This window comes from Sarcophilus harrisii, chromosome 3 (genome assembly GCF_902635505.1).
Source record: "Sarcophilus harrisii chromosome 3, mSarHar1.11, whole genome shotgun sequence".
In the NCBI taxonomy this organism is placed as follows: domain Eukaryota; kingdom Metazoa; phylum Chordata; class Mammalia; order Dasyuromorphia; family Dasyuridae; genus Sarcophilus; species Sarcophilus harrisii.
The window spans coordinates 403,754,822-403,775,725 of record NC_045428.1 but is presented as its reverse complement, the minus strand read 5'-3'; the positions used below and the strand labels follow the sequence as shown (position 1 = coordinate 403,775,725).

Below are 20,904 nucleotides of genomic sequence, written 5' to 3'. Positions count from 1 at the left end.
GGCCAATTACTGTTTTTGGAGCAAAATGGCATAATGGTGAAATCCCATTATCATCACATCCAAAAATGAATCCATGAAGGAAACATTCTAAATATTTGTTCATCTCTTCTGTCACGAGATGGACAGCATTCTTTGGTTCTCAAGGCTCTGGAATCGTGGTTGAGCAATATAATCATTGCTTAGAATTTTTAAGTTTGTCAGAATTGTTCATTTCTACAGTATTTTGTTGTTCAGTCATTTCATCTATGGCCAACTCTTCATGACCCCATTTGGGGTTTTCTTGATAAAGGTACTATAGTGATTTGCCATTTTTTCTTTTTCAGCTCATTTTACAGACTGAGGAAAGTGAGGCAAAGAAAGTTAAGTGACTTACTCAGGGTCATGCAGCTAGTAATTGTTTGAGACCACATTTGAACTCAGGAAGAGGAGACTTTCTGATTCCAGTCCAGGCAACATTCACTTTGCTACCTGGCTGCCTCTACAATATTGATGTTATACATTCTTCTCTTAGTTTTTTGCTTACTTCATTCTATTTGTTCCTACAAGTTTTCCTAGGTTTTTCTGAAAGCATCTTTCTTTGTTCTTATAACTGCAATATTCCATCATCTCCATGCAGCACAGTTTGTTCAGATGTTCTCCAATTGATGGGTATTCCCTTAATTTCTAATTCTTTCCCATAAAAAGAGCTGTTATAAATATTTTTGATTATAGGACTTTTTCCTCTTTTTATGATAACTTTGGAGCATGGACCTTTCAGAAGGCCCAGATATGGTACTACTACTACTACTACTAGGTCAAAGGGCCCAAACATTTAGTAACTTTTCAGCATAATTCCAAATTCTTTTCTGGAATGGCTGTATTGATTCATAATTTTGCCAGTTATGTATCAATACATCTGTTTTCCCTTGTTAAATTTCTTGTTTTTGTCAACTTTGACAATCTAATAGGTGTGAGGTGGAAACCCAAGAGTTGCTTCAATTTGCATTTCTCTTACTGATTTTGAACACTTTTCATATGGTTATTGAGAAACTGAATTTCTTCCCTTGAAAACTTTTCATATTCTCTCACCATTTATCAATTGGAGAATGATTATTATACATTTAAATTAGTTACTTAAATATCTTGGAAATTAAGCCTTTATCAGAGAAACTTAATGCAGTTAATTGTTTCCTTTCTAATATTAACTATATCTAGACTCTCTAGAGGTAGAATGACTGCTCCTGGGTCAAATGTTCACTTTTACATTTATGTTCTTGGCACTAAGCACAGTTCTTGACATTGGTAGGTGTTTAATAAATGTCTGCTAGTTACTTTCAAACTAAATCTTAATGATCTAGAAAAGATCCAGAAGATAGGAATAAAATCATACATAAAACCACAAAGTGATAAAAGGGAAGGACATAAGCTTTAACATTTTACTCTACATGTCCTCTCTTTATACATGTTATTGTTTGTGGGACCTTAATGAATGTAGGCAAGTCTTCCTACATTAAGTATTGTTTCAAGGGAAGAAAGGATAAGAAAAGTCAATCATTGAAGACCTTGTCTTTGGAATTAAGAAGAATGGCTTTTAAGAGAAACTACTGGACTTGGAACCAGAAAGACCTAGATTTCAAATACCATCTCAAATACTTAATAGTTATGTTACCCTGGATAATTTACCTCTTTGGGTTTCAGTTTTATTTTATTTTTTGATCATAAAATAAAATGCTTGGATTCTACCAGTTCAAAAACTATAATCCTTTGAAAAAAAGAGTTGTGTAAACTAACCATTATTTCCCCTTCTCAGACTTGCCTAAAAACTGAACATTAGAGGCAAGCAAGCATAATTAGGTGAAAAATGGAACAAAAAGAAACAGCAGTTATTAAGTACCTACTATGTACCAGCCACTGTGCTACTCCTTTACAAATATTATCTCATTTGATCCTCACACCAATGCTGGAAGGCTAGTTGCTATTATTCTTTCCATTCTACAGTTGAATAAAAACTATATTCACTCTGTGTTCTTTGACTTCTTGGCTTAATTTGTACAATTCCCCCACCCCAACACAAGGTATGCCGGTTGTGCCCATGCACACTTTTAACATCTCAAAAAGAATTTGGCAATGTACTTCTCCCTTTGTAAAGTGTGTATTTTTAAGGAAAGTTTGATTATAATTTTTAACTCAGTTGCTTCAGTTTTCCTAGGTTGATGAATAAACATTACGCCTTTTAGAACTGATGATTATTTATTTAAAAGTGAATTCCCTGATTGTACACTCTATGCTAAGGAGAAGCATAGAACGCCTATGTCTGGGATGTTCCTTGTTTCTGCTCCGACTGTGATGTAGGCTTGCTGCAAAAGACAGGTTCTCAGATGGCCTGAGCAGGAAACGCCAAAAATCGGAACATGAACAACGCTGCTTAGTAATATTTACTTCATTTAACAAACATTACACCGATAAAAGGGTTAAGTGTGGGGGTGACCGCTTCAAAAGGCAGCTTTCCCTTTAACGAGAGGAAGCCTGCCCTGGGCGCCCTCGGAAAACCAGGAGCTGAAGCCAAGGCTGGTGATGGAAACAGACACGCAAAAGCATAACACAACGCCTTCACCTGACACCGAAATTCAATTTCGAGGGACATCTCCGGGGTTTGGGGTCCACAAGGAGTCCAGGCCGGCCCCTATCGCGAGCGCCAAGGACGGCGTACGCTCCCACCTTAGCACCTCCTCCCGCTGCGTCGACACCCCGCCTCCAGCCGCGGGGGCTGCTGGGCTGGGGCCCAGCTGCGGCCTTTAAATAAATAGCTGACGCGCGCAGGCTGCTTCACTGCCACAGGGTGTCGAGGAGTGAGTTCATAACTTCTGGTGATCGTGGCGGGCGTCGCAGACCCTGCCGGAACCTCACGGAATAGGTGAGGGGTTTGAAGACCAGCTATTTTCCTGAAAAAAGGCGGTATTGACTCGCTTTCTTTTTCTGTTCCAACCTCCCGCCCTGTTGGAGTGGGGATCCTGGGCGGCCCGGCCTTCACTGCTGCCGTCCTGTTGCAGGCTGCTGGGCCCTCGCGGCGGGAGGCCGGGCTGCGGAGCTCGGCGGCCGGAGAGAATGGCTGTGCGTGAGGGCTGGGGACAGGGGGAGGCGCGGGAGGAGGGCTGGCGCGTTCTGCTGCTTCTCGGCGGGCTGCGCGTGCGACCTGGGATGGAGCCGATCTTACCGGGACCGCGCGGCTCCGCACACGTGCTGGGCCCGGAGCCGCCGCTGCTGGCTCCTCCCTGAGAAAGAAACTCTCGCATGGGGTCTTGCGGGCAGAGGCTGCTCGGCGTCCCCTCGCTTTGCCGCTGCGGATCTCTCCCTTCCTCCTGTGTTCTCTGGTTCTGTCTTCTCACCGCATCTGGGCCCGGGAAGAGGCCGCTGCCAGAAGGCGGATGTTCGGGGCCCCGCCTGGGCTGGAGGGGCTGGTGGGAGCGAGAGGTCGGGCGGCCCGGGCCCTGGACTCTCAGTCGCGGCTACGATGTTCTCAGAAGGCCTTCGTGCCGGTCAGACTTTTTTAACCAGCGAGACCGAAAGCCTTGGTTGTGTATGGAGGAGGTGTCTGTTCCAAATAAGTCAAGTTCCTAAAGGGGCTGTGGTAGGAGAAAACCAGAGGTTCCACAGTAGCCCCAAGTTCGCAGGTCAAGACAATCGTCATCAAATGGACCAACTTGGCCAAATGCTTGAGTAAGCCAGTTCTGATGCCAGATTGTGCAGGTTAAATTCCCATAACAATAGACTGTAATAAATGGTGCAAATGTGCCTTGGAATTCTGTATTGTTAAGGAATGGCCTTTAAGGAACGTACTTGAGATAATTATGGTGGTGTCTTATGTATTTGGCTGATTTTGTATCCCATTTTTACAATAGAAGAGAAATTGGGCATAAGATTACAATCTTATGTGAAAAGTAGACCTTAGAATGGAGACTTGACTTGGAGCGGCACTAGTTAAATATAACCTTAAAAAATTTACATAACTTCTTTGGCCCTCAGTTTCCTTGTACTGTAAAATATTTGTAAAACATGCACATATGTGCGGGATTGGCTGAGTTAGACACTTCCACCTCTTAACTTTCCACCCCAGTCCAATCTATTGCATGGTCTAGTACAATGTGTTTTTGCTGGATTCCAGGATGAGGATCCTGTATATTCGGTATAGTGTAGGCCATAATTTAGGTTTCACCCTATCCCTTAGTATGTTTAAAAAAAAAAAAAAAACTAGTGTATATCTCTTATGTAATGCTCTTTCTTTGACGTTATCAAAATCTTTTTTACTGGTCACTAGAATTAAGGCAAATCTTTTGAATGTTGCTCATAAGGTTTCTTTCAGCTCACTTCTATTATAGATATTTTTTGAATTAGTTTTTTCCATAAGTGCTTTGAGATTGGAAAGAAATGCTGCTTTGAGTGTTAATGAAAAGAAACTTTACAGTACCTACTTGTAATATCCCTAATGAGTCAGATAATTGGTATAACTGGGCAATAGGTATAAATTAAACTTTTTCTTTGTAAGTATTTTAAAAAGCGCTTTGATATCAGTACATCTAAGATTAATATTGTAATTTTTTGATACATTCATTACAAATTGAAATTCTATCAGAAAATAGACCATTAAGACATCATGAAATGTTTTCCCAAAGTTTTTAATAAAGGAGCAAAAAATTTATCTTTAGATTTGTTGTCAGGAAACCTAGGATCCAAATTCATCTCTGAACTTTAAATCTTGTGTCTGTAATAAAATGGATTAGCCTCTTTTTCCTGTATCCTTATTTACAAAATAACAATGACATTTAGGAAAGTGTTTTGTAAACATTTAAATAACAGATATGACTTGCCTTTTCACTAACAAAAAATAGGTTTTAAAAAGAGCTCTGTAAAACTCTGTAAACCAGTGCATTTCTTTCCTTTGGTCTAGGCTAAAAAGCTGAACATAAGAAATAGATAAAAATTATTACATAGGTGATAATAACCATAGCCCTTAAAGAGTTATTTTTAAATGTTAACTATCTTTTATATCATTTATTTTTTTCATTTGGATTAGCTGAAGTTCTGTGTTTTAATGGGCTATTGTGATTCAATGTAAAATTTAATATATTTGAAGGAAAATTTCACAGGAAGCTGGTGCCTAATCTTAATTTTTTTTTAAAACCAAATTTAGCAGATGTGATGTTACCAGGATTCCTAAATTATAAACAACCAGCAGGCACTGGTGGGAGCTAGCATTGGTACTAAAGTTTTTTTTTGGTTTTTGTCAGTAAGTTTACTTGCAAAAATAAGATAATTTCATAGTGATTTCTTTTGGAAAAATTACAGGCTTCCATAATGGCTGAAAATGGTGACAGTGAAAAAATGAGTGACCTGGAGTCCAAAATTTGCCAACAAATTGAGGTATGGTTCTTGTGCTGATGATTTATAAAACCAGCTTTTTAGAAGAGTGAGTTTGTAAAATATACACCAGTAGAACTTAATTTTTGATTTAGTGTTATAACAGACTCAAATGAAGCTGTGCCATGCTGTTGATACTGGAAAATACATAAAGCTATTGGTAAAATTGTAGTTCTTTGATCTGTGAAACTATAAAAATAGAAGAGCCCTTACACAGGCCTTCTTATATTTTAGTCTTTGTCTTTAAATAAGAATATCCCAAATCATTCTGTACAGGTGCCATTCGACACTATTTTTAAAGGCATCCACTCCTCATATCAATTATCCATTGTAGTGCTGTATGAACCTTTGAATTAAGAAATGTTTCCCCTCAATCTAAATTTTTCTTACTGTTTTTAAGACTCTTTTTCTGGTTCTGTTTTTACTAGATGTAGAGAATAGAATTAACACCTTCTGTTTAATAATCCTTCATATCATTGAAGTTTATCCAAACTTCTTTCATGCAAAGTAATTCTAGTCTCTCTTCCAAAATATATATTTTCTATTTATTTTCATAATTGAAATTGTCGTTTAAAAGTGTGGCATTTTTAACTTACAGAACTCCAGTTAAGATTTATGCTGGTTATTGTTTCTACTGAACAATCTCAGTTTCATGTTTAGTCATGCATGATAACTTGTGATCTTTGCAAATTATAGATGTTTATCTTGCTAAATGCATAATTTTTCTCCAGCTTGTTTGTATAAATCTGACAGGGTGTCTCCAATAAACTTTTTGATAGCTTTACTATTATAATAAAATCAGTTAGAATGTTGGCATGTTTTTTAGTTCTGAGTTAAGAATTTTTGCATATCTGAAGTGCCCATTTAATCTTTCCATGGTCCATTCCATGTTCCTTAAGGAGTGAACAAACTTAGAAAAAAAAAAAGTGGGTATAAAATTTGGTGATAGGCAAAATAATAGAGGTGCTGGATAACTCCATTTTATACACCTGAATGTATGGTTAAGTTGTTTTAGCGATTGAATTTGACATTAATCTTTTTCTTTGCTAGGTACTACTCTTTATTAAAAGTGTGAGTTATGATCATTTTTTCACTTTGTTAAATTGAAACTGACAATAAAAAAAAAGAATTTGGTCTCAAATGTCTGGGGGAAATAATTTTGTAAATTTCAAATTTGTAAATTACAAATAATTTGTAATTCTCATAACTGTAAATACTGATAATTGGAGAGGAGCAACAGACTGGGAATTTTTATTATAGCTGAGATGTTCCATACTATGCCATTCAAGACTAGAGGATGGATAAATTAGGTGGTTACCAATAGATAAATAACTGTTTTCAAAGATGTATTAATCACAAATAAATGCCATATACATACAATTACAAATTACTGTCACTGAAAGTTGGCTGGCCCAACTGATAAATTGGGCCAATATCCAATTGATAAATTGGAGGTAAATGTTTCATTTTTTGATGGAATTCTAAAGAAAGTTACCTCAAAGCATGCTTGTGCTGCCTGAACTACTTTAGTAAATGAGGTATTTTCTGTATTGTATCCTTGAACTCGAATCTTTGGTAAAGGACAGTCTTCTATATGGACAATTTGGCAATTATAATGATATGCACGGTCCATTTACTTATGCATTCCCCAGGATATTCAGTATTTTAAATCTTTCTGATTAGTTACATTGGATTTGTGCTCAGTAAATATTTATATTTCACAACAGCTTAATATAATATACCATCTTAATATTTTAAGAGTAATTAACTTATGTTTCCAGGTAACTTTGTCACCCTTATACTGGTTCATATAAATGAAATTGTAACATTCTCCTATAACTAGTCAGAATTTAAGTTATATTTCCTTCCTTTGTGAATATTTACAATGACAGCATGTTATAATCATTTTACAGTACTATTTTGGTGACTTTAATCTTCCACGAGACAAATTTTTAAAGGAACAGATCAAAATAGATGATGGCTGGGTACCTTTGGAGACAATGATCAAATTCAACAGGTAAAAATTTTTTGTATAAAGTCTTAAGAGTTCTCATCATTTAACTACAAGTCCCACTACAATTATCTTTCTTTTCTTTCTTTCTTTCTTTTTTTTTTTTTTTAAAGATTAAGCAAACTCACAAAAGACTTTGATGTGATAAGAAGTGCTTTAATGAAATCAAAGGCAGAACTCATGGAAGTTAGTGAGGATAAAACTAAAATCAGAAGATCCCCAAGCAAACCCCTCCCTGAAGTAACAGATGAGTATAAAAATGAAGTAAAAAACAGATCTATCTATGTTGTAAGTGAATTTCTTGTATTGGACCTTACTTTACATTTATTCTTTATTAACTATATTTAAGAGTAATTCCAATTTTTTTTCCCCTGTGGATTGATTCTGTTGTAAAATATAAACAATTTAATAGTGCTATTTTGCTTTAAAAAAAAAATGGCATGTTTGAATTTCATGCCTTCTGAGATTTTATTTAGGTGAAATGTCATTTTCTGGTTATTGCTATGTCTTAATTAGTCAACCCTTCCTTCTCTGTTCTCCCCAGAAAGGTTTTCCAACAGATGCAACCCTTGATGACATAAAAGAATGGTTAGAAGGTAAAGGTCAAGTACAAAATATTCAAATGAGGAGGACATTACATAAAGCATTTAAGGTATGAGAATTTAGAGACTTATTTGTAAAAGTAAAATTCTGGAATTGAACAAACTCACTAATCTGCTCTTTTAAAATACTTTCTTATTACTTAATAGGGATCAATATTTGCTGTGTTTGATAGTGTTGAATCTGCCAAGAAGTTTATAGAAACCCCTGGACAAAAATACAAAGATACAGAGCTGCTGATACTGTTTAAGTAAGTTAGTTTGTTTATGCTTCAACTAATCTTAAATCAGGAAGATGAAGTAGTAAGGAACTGGAGGCTTCAAGGGCAGCGTGTTGGGAGCTTTTATGAATCCTTACAAAGATGTGAGTCATTAAGGCTAATGGATTGTTTCATGTCAGATGATTACTTACATGAACAGTGAGTGCCACCAGTGATAAACAAATCTATTGTCTTATTTTGATTTAAAATGTAGGTTTTGGGAAAGTTTAAAAATGTTGGTGTAATCAAAATATTGTACAACTGCTTTATACTGAGAACAGTATTTCATTAGCAGTTTCTTAAGAATGCCATGTTCTATCCAATTTCCCTGAAAAGATAATAGGTACCACATTATCAGAAATATTATCATTATTGATATTGTCTTTCATGAGTTTTCTTTATCATTCTAACTATAAATTCTTTATTGAAAAGACCAAGTCATTTTTCTGTTCAATATTTTTTGTACAACTGCTTTATACTGAGAACAGTATTTCATTAGCAGTTTCTTAAGAATGCCATGTTCTATCCAATTTCCCTGAAAAGATAATAGGTACCACATTATCAGAAATATTATCATTATTGATATTGTCTTTCATGAGTTTTCTTTATCATTCTAACTATAAATTCTTTATTGAAAAGACCAAGTCATTTTTCTGTTCAATATTTTCATTGTTTTATGTGGATGAGGGATTTCTATGTAAACCATCTGTCTGAGCTTCTGTAAGCCTTTTGTGTCATTTAAAAGCTTACTATTAAAGCAGTGACTACTCCAAGCCAGTATAGTTCAGATAAAAAGTTTTGTCAGCATATTTTTTGGTAAGATTAATAGATTAGAATTGTAGATAATAGTATATCTAGACTTTTTGAATCCCCTGACTGCCTTCTGTTTAAAATGAAAAAATAAGAACTGCTTGATAGTATATACTTTAAGAATTTTTAATCTGAAATCTGTAATTTTCATAATTGTAAATATGGAGGCAGTTTCAGAAAGAAGAAGAAAAAGTGTCATGAAGTGAAATTGGTTTGTCTGTATGTAGCCCATTGAACAAGTGGACCCACATATTGATAATCGATGAGTCAACATATAGATTTTTAGTGGCATGTCTACAGGGTTTTGTGATCAACATTTTGAATGTGTAGAAAGCAACAAAAATCCTGTTAAAATATGAGGTGTCCTGTATTTTTGTTTTTTAAAAATATAGGGGACAGCCCTAAACATATAGGGCGCAGTGGATAGAGCACCAGGAGGACCCGAGTTCAAACATAATCTCAGACACTTAATGCTTCCTAACCTAGTTGATCCTGGGCAAGTCACTTAACCCCAATTGCCTCAGCAAGCAAACACAAACACACACACGTATAAGACGAAGACATTCCTTGACATAAATTCTGGGGAAAACTCTTAAGGGTAACTGAAAGCAAATTAAGTCAGTCAGTACTTGCCAAGTAAGCTATTTTATATTCTGTTAATAGATTTATAATATCTGGGAAAAGGATTTAGTCAGTCTTTGCTCCATACTGCAGCTGATGGATTGCATTAGTTCTGGATCCTAGCTTTTAAATTTTATATTGATAAACTTAAAAGTGTATCCAAAGTAGGATAATCAAATGGTAAAGGAGTTTTCGAACCATATTAGATTAAAATAGGTTTTAGGTCTATTACCTTGAAAAGGAAATATTTTGGAAGGGCTTTCATTTGGGAAAGGAAGAGATGATTGCTATTTTGGAGCTTCTGTGGGCATAACAAGGTAACTGGGTAAAAGCTATCTGGAAGTAGACTTGGCTCAGTATATGGGAGAATTTTCATTGTTGGGACTAGAGAGAGAAAATGGGTTACCTTCTAAGCTAGAAAATATTTTTAATTATTTTGAGTATTCAGTTCAAGTTATAGATCTCAATTTCTTCATCTTTAAAATAAGAGGAATAACTAATTGATCTCTGAGATCCTGTACTTTGTTGAATAGAGTCCAGAGTAGGGACTGTCCAAGGTTATCGTAGAGAGTAATCTGGTACCAAAGAAGAATCTTTCATCTAATGGTCCTTTTACTTAGAAGACTGAATATGACCATCTGTTAAGCTGCTTTTAACATGCTTCACTGTCTTTAATGCAGATTTAACTTGTCTGGTGGTTATTTCTCATGTCAATATTAAAATATGTTTTATTTGATATTGCAAAAGAAGCCTGACTAAGCAACTTGGAAAAATACTGCTGTAATAAATTGAATCATATTATAGAAATCTTTGCTGTAATCATTCTAGTAGCCATGGTATAGTAGAATGGTCAAATTTATATGGGAACAATTAGAATGATGAGAATTAAGAGAATTAAATAATGATAAGGACTTTGATGTATATAGGTAGATTGGGCTAATATAATAGAAATGATAGTCCTCATTGTATTAATCAAAATACTAAATGGTTTCTTTATAAGTAAGTATGTATATGAAACATTAGTGTCTGATAATTTTGTAGAAAATAAAAACAAGGGGAAAGAATTTGTTAATTCTTTTGTGGAAGAGAGATGAACAAACAAAATTTTTAGAGACAAGATATATATTAGAATAAATGTTGGTATAAAAGTAATTAAGAAAAAAAACAGGAAAGTGTCTTTGAGAATTATGATGGACAGAATATTGGGATCAAAAATATTTGAGGAACCAATAAAGTTTACTAGTTCATAATGAATTAATGATCAAAGGCTATAAATGAATATTTTACAGAAAAGGAAAATAAATTAACTTGGGAAAAATGTTAATCTTCCTTTAGGATGTAAAAAATAAACATTACCTCACATCCTTGCAATTGATAAAAATAATTAAAAGCAAAGGAACTCTAGTATTAGCTGGATTTTGCAGAACCAGACACATTTGTTCCTGATGGAAAAGTAAGAACTTTGACTTTTCTGATAGAAAAATTTGGCAGTTATCAATAAAAAATACAAAGATGAACACCTTCCTTTGATTCCAGAAATCAAATTGCTTTCAGTGGAAAAACTCCAAACAACCAAAGAACACTCTGATTTTCATTGGATCTTAGCTAAGTGAAAATTGGCCCAGTACATCTTGTTAAATTAATGGCATACTATGTATGTAATCAAGATTTTTTAAATTGCTTTGCATTATACGTAACACCTAATCAGAACTAGAGGACACTATAGTAATTAGAAACATGTAAACGGGTTATTATTAATGGTCCAAGAGCCAGGAACTGTGCTAATAGCTTATCACTTTGGAAGTTAGATTAGGCAAAATTTATCTTCTAGGGGGATTCTCTCAAACCAAGTAGAAAAAGCTATTTCTTAATTTTTGTGGTCAGATTTTCTTCCTACCTGTTTAAAAGCTCAATTATCTATCTTTTTAGGGAAGATTATTTTGCAAAAAAGAATGAAGAAAGGAAGCAAAATAAAGTAGAAGCTAAAGCTAAAGCTAAACAGTAAGTATTGTGGAAGTGAAATTTAAAATTACTTTTATTTATGTTTTAAATAATGTATCAATACCTTTAAACATATATTATGTGACCACCTCAGAACTTGACGTGGACTTTGGAATGAGCTAATTTAAGGTAATAAGTTTTGAATTTAGACAGCTTAAAATGCTTGCAAAGAGCAAAATTCCAGAATGATTTAGGCACTAAAAATTGCCAGACTGTGGTCTTCATAATGGACAATGAGTTATAGTTTAACTTGGTTTCTGATTAACTTTTTAGGCTTTTGCTTTCTTATTGTTAGACTAAAGTATCTGAGACTAGATTTATCTTTTAAGATTCCTTCCAGCTTTAAAATTCAATAACACTGTTATTTTTGTAGAGAGCAAGAAGAAAAACAGAGGCAAGCAGAAGATGCTGAATTGGCAAGTATTGTGTTCTTGTGTATAAGTGTAATGTTCTTTTATCATTCAAGCAAGTAAATAATGAAATTGGGTTAGTATAGATCTAATGTAGTTCAAAGTAATCATTTTGATTTTATCATAGTAGTACATATACTTAAGTGAAATACTTCAGCAATTTATAATTCAGTATTTGTAAGGCTTAGTACTATCTACCCAAAAGCATTATTCTCTAAAGAACATGGTTTGATCAACTATGTTAACTAATTCTTAGGTAAACATGATTTGTAGAAGAAAATGAGATGATATGAAGAAAATTTTATAAAGCAAATTCTTAGAAAAGGGGGAATAATTTCCAACTTAAGTCAACCGTTGTTTTGAACCCCCTCTGTAGGTCAAAATGTGTCAGGTTCTTTCAAATTTTGAACTGTTTCTGTGATAAAATTTTAAGAGATCTTGAGTTTGAGGTTATTTTATGCCCAGGAATTTATAACCAGTTTCTCTTATAAAAACTTGGATCTTGATTGCTTGTAATAATTACTCCTATTTATGGTTCTTTAGAAATCTCTGGACGAAAAGATTGGATGTTTGCTGAAATTTTCTGGTGATTTAGATGATCAAACCTGTAGAGAAGATCTTCACACACTTTTCTCTAATTATGGAGAAATAAAATGGATAGACTTCATCAGGGGAGCAAAAGAGGTTAGAGATGTGTTTTATTTCAGCAATTTAAAAAGCTACATTCAGTCAATGTATACACAGGTGAACTATGGTTACTTTTTTCTTAATTAAGAATGAAACGCTCTTTCCCTATTGAATTTTTTGGGGTGACGGGAACTTTTGCCATCATGAAATATTTTCATTTCATTGTCTTTTGTAGGCTAAGTGATATGTACTCATTGAGAGTTTTGAGTTTAGATAGGAATTTTGATTGGGACAGAAAAATTCCACAAAGAAACTTTCACATTGTTTTAATGGGGTAGAGATTTTTTGGAGAACTCAAGATATAGATACCTGGCAACTTACTTGTGAGTACTTTCTGATAGCATTTTTGCTGTCATGTTAATATTGTAAAATTCCAGCAGTGAATTTGAATAGGCATTTCTTTTGTTTTCACATTATTGTCTCTCTGGATGTGCCACCGGAATAGCCAAATAAATTAGAAAGATCAGGTGGGTATTTTTTATAGTATTCCTTATCAAGATTTTTGGAACCGTATATCTAGGCTGTTAGAAACTAGTTTCAAGCTAGACTAGTTTACCAGCTCAAAAAAGTTAATTTCTAAAACAATTTAAGGAGTCCTTTATTAAGATGTGGAGAGAAGCCTCATAGTTCCTAGTGCTCAAAGGACTGTGAGATTTATAAATACTTTCTCAGTTGTTAAGTTATTTCATTCTTTGCAGAGCTGTAAAGATGTTAAAATTACTTTTCCTGTTATAATGTATACTTGGGGATTCAGCTTAGGATGTAATGTGTATGACTGTTTATATACAGGGTATAATCCTATTTAAAGAAAAGGCAAAAGAAGCACTGGATAAAGCCAATGAAGCAAATAATGGAAACTTAAAATTAAGAAACAAAGATGTAACGTGGGAAGTATTAGAAGGAGAGACGGAGAAAGAAGCTTTAAAAAAAATAATTGAAGACCAACAGGAATCCCTAAATAAGTTGAAGTCAAAAGGTAATTGAAGTTGTGTTGAATTGTAGAATACTGGAGATTACTTAGTTTGAATCTCCCTTTTATAGATGAAGGAAGTAAAGTTAGGTAATTTAAATTACTTAGGAATTTTAAAACTTTATTTTGTTGGTAATATACAAGAATGATGTTTTTATGAGTTTATAGGTTACTGAAGTTACTAGTTATTTCAACTTTGATTAAATGTCTGGAAAAGAACTTTCTAATTTCTAATTTAAAAAAATTTTCTAAATTTCTAATTTATTTAAGCTTATTCCCTAATTTTATCTAATTTTGACAAACAATAAACTAGGATGTAGAATAATCTATAATGGAGGAATGGTAGGTTTTCCAGTAAGAAATTTAATACAGTTCTAGAAGTGCTAACTATGTGTAAACTAAAATAAGAAATGGAAGAAGCACCGGCATAATTTTTAAAATCTTAAAAACTGTATCTACAGGTCGCAAATTTAAAGGAAAAGGAAGAGGAGGTGGTAAAGCTGTCCAGGGTATACCCAATAAAGGAAAAATACAATTCCAGGGCAAGAAAACAAAATTTGATAGTGATGAAGAACAAGAAAATGGTAATGCTGGAGGTAAGTATTATTTTGAGAAAACTTTATTACACATTTTGTGTTCAGTTGGCTTAGGATGACTCTTATGACTCTTTTCAAATGTAAAATACCAGATTGGTAACAGAATATCCTAATTCTTTAGAAATGTGATGGCATCCAGAAAAGAATATTCAGAACTGACCTAATTGTCAACAAAAATAAGCTCATACAAAGAAAGCACATTCTGTATGTTGTTAGCGCTTGGAAAAATCCAAACTAAGAAGCACTTGAATTTTAAATTTAAATCAAATTTAAATATACCATATTTTTCTAAGCCATCCACCACCCCAATGAGGGAGAAACTAAATCTTTATAAATTAAGAAATTTGGTTCTTCAGAAGGTAGAAAGACATTATAGCAGAATTACAGGAGTGAATACAAGGAGTGAATTCAAGGAAAGATTTTTTTTCCCCCTCTTCAGTTTTAACTGATTTTTAGGGTTCTCCCCTTTGATCTTTTGGGTCTTCATAGAGAGAAGAGGGAGAGAAATTCGAGTTTTAAATGGCTTGGATAAAATTAAATCTCGGATTATTTAGAAACTTGTATTTTATGCCGTGCCATAAATTGGAAAGTTGGTTTTCATTCTGTTCACAGAAAGTTGAAGGACAGAACTTCATTCAGAAAAAGTAGCTAAATATTACCAGAATTAAATTAAGTAGTACCAAGGACATTTTAGCTTTGTGATCTTTAATAAAATTGTTACAATCTAAACTTCAAATTTTAATGTTTGGCTTGAATCCAATTAATTAATTAATTATATTTTTGTAGGGACCCTTAAAAGGACACGAGAAGAAACTGAAAAAGAAGAACCTGCACCAAAACAACTGAAAACAGAAAATGGAGCTGGAGACCAATAGCTTGATACAAAAATTTTTATTCATTTTAAATAAATTTTAAGCTGTTTCAGATTGTCTGTGTGTGGGGGGGGGTCTTTAAAAGAAAACCGAATTAAATCCACTTCAATGTCCACCTATGATAGAAAGAAAAACTATTTTTGTTTAACTGTTTTTGTTGTTCAGGTAACCTGGATTTTTTTTTTTTTTAATACATATATATATATATGTATATATAGTTTTGTTCATAATAATCAAAAATTGGCATTTCAGACATTGATGTTCAGACATCTGAACATCAAAAGTAAGGTTCTTTCACTGAAACCTGGCTCTGTAATGTTGGAAATACCAACAAATAAAATGTATACTATATAAAAGGCAAAATTGTCCCAATTGCTGTTTTTACAAGATTTCCTTCATTTTTTAACAGAAATCGGGCTTTATTTTTCTTACTGTAGTTATTCCCTAAGAGAAGTATGGATTAAGTATTTAATATGATTTAATATATAGGGGTTCAACATCTATTTAACATAATTAAATTCTATAGGTTTTTTTCCTCTTTGGGCAACTTGTTAGAAGAGGTCATCTGCTAAATGAAAAGTTACCTACTTCAACCTGTTTGTCTAGACTTTTTTTCTTTAATTTAGCTTTCCATTTATAAATATTCAATCATGATCTCTATTGTCCCCATTAATTTTAAGTGTCATCTTTTCAGTGGTTATATCAAACTTTAACTTACTGTTTTTTTCTTATGAAATCTGTATGATGCTGGTAGGTCATATCGTAGCTCTGGGAAGACAAAAACAATGATTTGATTCACAGACAGCACTCAAAACTAGTTTGACACTAGTCTTTAAAAAGTGAGTGCTAAGAATATTAGCTTTTACAAGTTATAAAAATGTGGTTTTCATTTCCTTATGCTGTATAAAGCAAAGTTGGTTTACAAAGCAAAACAAAAGATGAAAATTCTTGCTTACAAAAGATCACAGATTTTTCAATGAAAACTTGGTTAATACTACAAAGTTAAAAAAACTAAAAGTTTCTCAATATACTTTGTTAAAGTTTTTCAGTTCTAAAGTCTTTTAGTATAGGCTGCAATGAATGAAATAATTAAAATATAAAGTATAAACTTCAGGGAATGGACTAGGCAGGTTCTCTAGTTCTATAGTAAGTGTTTTAAAATCTGTCATGGACCTATTTGGCAGTCTGGGAAGGCTCTGATAAATATTTTTAAATGCATAAAATGATCAAAATAAGTCTAAAGACCCCAAGTAAAGAATACCTGCTCCCAGAAGAGGCCAATAAATGGCCTAATAGCCCCTTTGGCTTTTTTTTTTTTTTTTTTTTTTTGAAATATAAAATATATTGAGTGAAAAAAACATGAAAGCTAACTTGCAAAATTAGGAAACTTTTAAGACCAAAGTTTGAATCTCTGCTAGTCTCTACATTGATAAGCAAAGATGAAATAAATCCAGGATGTCCATTACTGTGACTTTACCGGAAAAGCCAGGAGCTGTAGGCTATTTCCCTTCCTGACTCCATATTAATGTTAGTAGGTTGGGAATGTCGCATCCTCCAAGAGGATTTTTAAAACTTCTCTCAATATTCTTGCTCATTTCCTTTTTGACTCCAAGGAAATTAATGTCCTTTTCTCTGCCTTAATTCCTTTCCTTTTCATTTTTTTTAAGGCTCTTGCAACAGCAAACATCCTCTTGAGCTAATGAATTCATATCGAACATCACAAGGAAAGGACTTGTTCTATCTCCACAGAACCTTGCAACTATCCTCTCTCATTCCCACCATCCTTGGAGTCCATTCCTTGTTAGCCCTTTTCAGACTAAAAAGTTTCCTAACATTCCTATCTCCAATATTAGTTCTATACATTTTCTACACAACTGTAGGGCTGATGTTTTGCACAAGTCAAATTAACTTCACTGCTCAAAACCTTTCAAGGTCTCCCTAATTTCTTCTGAATAATAACTCCAAACTCCTTAGACTGGCATGCAAGTCTAACTAATTTTTTCTAACATTAGAAAAAAGATGCCAACCTGTCACTGTCCCCCTTTACTCATCCAAGTATGTTTTCTAATCAATCATTAGTCTGCAAACATTTTATAATTTGCAACTTCCCCATTTCTTTTCAAGTGGTTTGCTATACGTGAATTGCATCTTCTACCCAGCCTACTGTATGACCTACCGGGAGTCCTCAAACTTTTTAAATAGGGGGCCAGTTCACTGTTCCTCAGACTGTTGGAGGGCCGGATTATAGTAAAAACAAAATCTTTGTTTTGTGGGCCTTTAAATAAAGAAACTTCATAGGCCTGGGTGAGGGGGATAATCCTCCTCAGCTGCCGCATCTGGCCCGAGGGCCGTAGTTTGAGGACCCCTGACCTACATTCATAGTCAATATACACTTATTAAGTACATACTCTTTTGTTAGGTACTGTTCCAAGTGCTGACAATAAAAAAAGTTCACATTCTAAGAGGAGTAAGTAATCAGCAGTATAAAAGGTATAACTTAAGTCCATGGGAGTTGAGATTCTGAAGTGAAATAGTATAGAGAAGAGAAGGGAGCCCCAACACAGAACCTTGTGGGATATTCATGGTTAATGAGTATGACCTGGTTGAGGATCCAGGAAGAGATTGAAAAGTGGTTTAATAAGTAGAAGGAAAACTAGAAGAAAGTGGTGTCTTAAAAACTTAAGAGTTGCATAAATAGTAGTGTCAAACTGCAGAGAGTCAGTTACAGTGAAGATTGATAAAAGGCTACAGGATTTGACAATTAGGAAATCACTGGCTAATTTAGGAGAGAGCAGTTTTGATGGAATGAATTTGAAAGCCAGATTATGGGGGGGTCATGAAGAAAGCAAAAGGCAGAGAAAGGAAGTGAATTTGTACTATGCCTACTATGTGCCAGATACTATGCTAAGCATTTTATATATTTTCATTTCATCCTCAAAACAGAGGTAGTGCTTTTATTATCCCTATTTTGCAGTTGAGTAAACTGGCAAACATTAAGTGACTGTACAGAATCGAAAGAGAGAAAGTGGAGGCATCTATTGTAGACAGTCATTTTAAGAAATTTATTGAAAAATAGTGAGAATTAAGGATTGAGGATTTTTTTGTAGGTTGGGAAAGACATGGGCATGTTTATAGGCAATAGGGAATGAACCAATAGACAAGAAGAGATTGAAGATAAGTGAGAGTGAGGATAACAAAAAAAGGGAAGGATGTAATAAAGGAGACAGGAGATAATGGGATAACTTGTGGGTAGATTGGTTTTCCTGGGTAAAGAAAAGAGTAACCTCTTTGAGATGGACGAAGGAAGAGCGTGGCAGAAAACATCTGGATAAGGCAAGATGACAAAGAAGGTATTCAGAATGAGTGGTCTCAATTTTTTTTTTGTAAAATAGGATGCAAGGTTCTCTGTTGGGGGAGAGAACATTTGAGGAGAGATGAAAAGGTTTGGAAGAATCAGTGCAAATAGAGGGATTACTACAGATAATATGAAGCTTATTTTGCACTGGATGTAGTCAACTTAGAATAGGTGCAAGATTTTCTCCATTTTTAATCAACACCATTTCTATAGGAGTCACCCAAGATTGTCTTGGCTGGGGACAACTGATGACAGAAGAGAGCGAGGGACTGAAGGACAACAACAGTATTGAGTTGAATTGGTTCAAAATGGGGAAAAGAAGAGAAAGGGACTAGTGCTGCAAGGGGGATAGCCTAGAAGAAAACTCAGGAATGAAGAAACAGGAAGTCAGGGTTTGGTATAGGAAAGCAGAAGGAGAGGAGGAAAGTTGGTGGATTGTAATCAGATAAGGAGATTTCAGAGTATCTAATTATGGTGGTGGTACCTTTATAGGTAATGTGTTCAAGAGTATGACCATATTTGTGTGTGACTGAAGTGGTATGAAGGTCATGGTAAGTGAGAACAGATTGAGGAAATGAATGGTTATCATGTTTGAGGAAGAGTCAATATATACTCTGAAATTCACTAGTGGATTTAACTAGGCAGGAGTTGGGAAGAAAAAAATTGTGAGCCATGTACCTAACTTGAAGGAGAGTGTCCAAAGAGTAGGACTTCTTAAACTTTTCCAACTCACAACCCCATTTTGTCCAAGAAATTTTTACACAACTCCAGATATATAGATATATATATAAATAAGCATACCAATCAAACAGTTACTGATAGTAAATCAAAATATTGCAAACCCCCCTCCCCCATTCAGTTACATGTTATAGGTCATGTTTAAGACCCACAGTTTAGAAGATTTGCTACAGAGAACAGCTATCTGGATTTTGACTAGGTGGAGGTTATGGATTATATGGACCCTAGAGAAAGATTACAGAGAATTAGCAGAAGGTGAAGAATCTGAAAGCAGCAACAAAGAGCAAGAAGTATTTCAACTCCTCTGTCTTGATTAGTGAACTAAGGGAATGAGAGAAAGTATAGCTAATACTGGAAAGGGTCACCAAGGAAGTTATATCAACAGTTTCATTGACTGATTTTAAAATGGGAGGAGGAGAAGAAAAGGTTTAAGATGAAGGCAAGTTTATTACCTATGGAACTAGCATTCCAAAGAGCACAGTGGAAGGGGAAATGAGTAACTTTTAATTGGAACTTTGGTGGGAGGGTTGAGAAGAATGGGAATGAAGAATCAGGTGAAGGGAAAGGGGTTGGGGTATTGATTAAAGGGGGTCAAAATCAATTGAGCATACATGGAATATGAATAATAGTAAATTCGTTAATCACTGAATGGAAAATCATCTTTCCTGTGAAGATTGGAGAGACATGCATCATGGAATGGAAAAACAAGTAGTAACCATTGCTGATTTTTTATTTGCTTCAGCAGTACAACTCTTTCCCTTAAATTATATTAAGAAAGCAGCAGTAGGAGCAGCTAGATGGTGCACTGGATAGAGCATTGGCCTTGAAGTTGGGAACATCTGAGTTCAAATCCAGCCTTAGATACTTTAACACTTAGCAGCTGTATGAACTTGGACAAGTCATTTAATCCTAATTACTTTACACACACACACACACACACACACACACACACACACACACTCACACTGCAGTAGTGAATATACTCGTCTCAACTTTTTAAAAACATTACTGATAAAATTATAATTAAAAGTGTCCAATTATGTCCAATTCTTGAGATAAGTGTTTACTAAAATTGGAATAATACAGTGAAGACTAGCATGATCCTTTTGGAAGGATAACATGCTAATTTGTGAAGCATTCCATATTTTTAAATTATTTTTTTAAACAGGCTTTGTTTTTCTTGGGAGATACTTGGAAGAAAATAAGAGGGAGAGAAAGTAGATCTTCATTTGAATTAACACATTCAGCAGAGATTGTGACAAATAGCTATCGCTAGAGGATGAAAATGGCACGACAAAAGCCATATTCTTAAGAGATCTTCCTTCTATAGTATCATATATTTGCCTAACTGGACAGTCAAGTGACTCAGAAATATTTTCTCACTAGTATTGACATGAGTGGTCCTGCTCCATCACCACTATAATGACCAAAATAAATGTATGATTTATATGCATCAAGAGAGAACCCTAGAATATAATCTTTATTTTGCTTCATCTATTTCAAGTGCATGGTTGGTAGTTAAGATGCAAAGTCATACAGATGCTTTAGGTGCTAATAGGGGAAGAAAACAAAAAGGAAGC

The 20,904-nt window shown here is 34.3% G+C and overlaps 2 protein-coding genes and 1 non-coding gene across 7 annotated transcripts in view; 2 read left to right on the top strand and 1 right to left on the bottom strand.

The window, feature by feature from the left end:
- Positions 1-2,740: 2,740 nt before the first annotated feature.
- SSB (small RNA binding exonuclease protection factor La) lies at positions 2,741-15,285 on the top strand. Of its 3 annotated transcripts, none has more exons than XM_012544797.3 (12): positions 2,741-2,893; positions 5,323-5,397; positions 7,308-7,411; positions 7,519-7,693; positions 7,950-8,057; positions 8,155-8,255; positions 11,625-11,696; positions 12,070-12,112; positions 12,650-12,790; positions 13,583-13,769; positions 14,225-14,359; positions 15,146-15,285. In XM_012544797.3, exons 2-12 carry the CDS (start codon positions 5,332-5,334, stop codon positions 15,232-15,234), a joined length of 1,221 nt encoding a protein of 406 aa, XP_012400251.1. In that variant the 5' UTR covers positions 2,741-2,893; positions 5,323-5,331; the 3' UTR covers positions 15,235-15,285. The 3 variants fall into 3 exon arrangements, with proteins under 3 accessions (XP_012400251.1, XP_003763983.2, XP_031816347.1); XM_003763935.4 differs by lacking the exon at positions 2,741-2,893 and adding an exon at positions 2,960-3,090; XM_031960487.1 differs by lacking the exon at positions 2,741-2,893 and adding an exon at positions 3,676-3,696.
- The window catches only part of METTL5 (methyltransferase like 5), a 20,856-nt gene continuing 15,187 nt past the window's right edge, over positions 15,236-20,904 (bottom strand). For 2 of the 3 annotated variants that reach the window (XM_012544799.1, XM_003763949.4), the window contains exons 6-7: positions 15,950-15,999; positions 15,236-15,347 (exon numbers count right to left, since the gene is read on the bottom strand). In XM_012544799.1, the coding sequence (XP_012400253.1) occupies positions 15,255-15,347; positions 15,950-15,999 (143 nt within the window). In that variant the 3' untranslated portion in view covers positions 15,236-15,254. Of the gene's footprint in view, positions 15,348-15,949; positions 16,000-20,268; positions 20,876-20,904 lie in introns of those variants that run through there. The other variant, XM_031960489.1, reaches the window with a different exon arrangement.
- Positions 20,370-20,473, top strand: LOC111719762. The gene has a single exon (XR_002769752.1). It is a non-coding gene; the product is annotated as a U6 spliceosomal RNA (small nuclear RNA).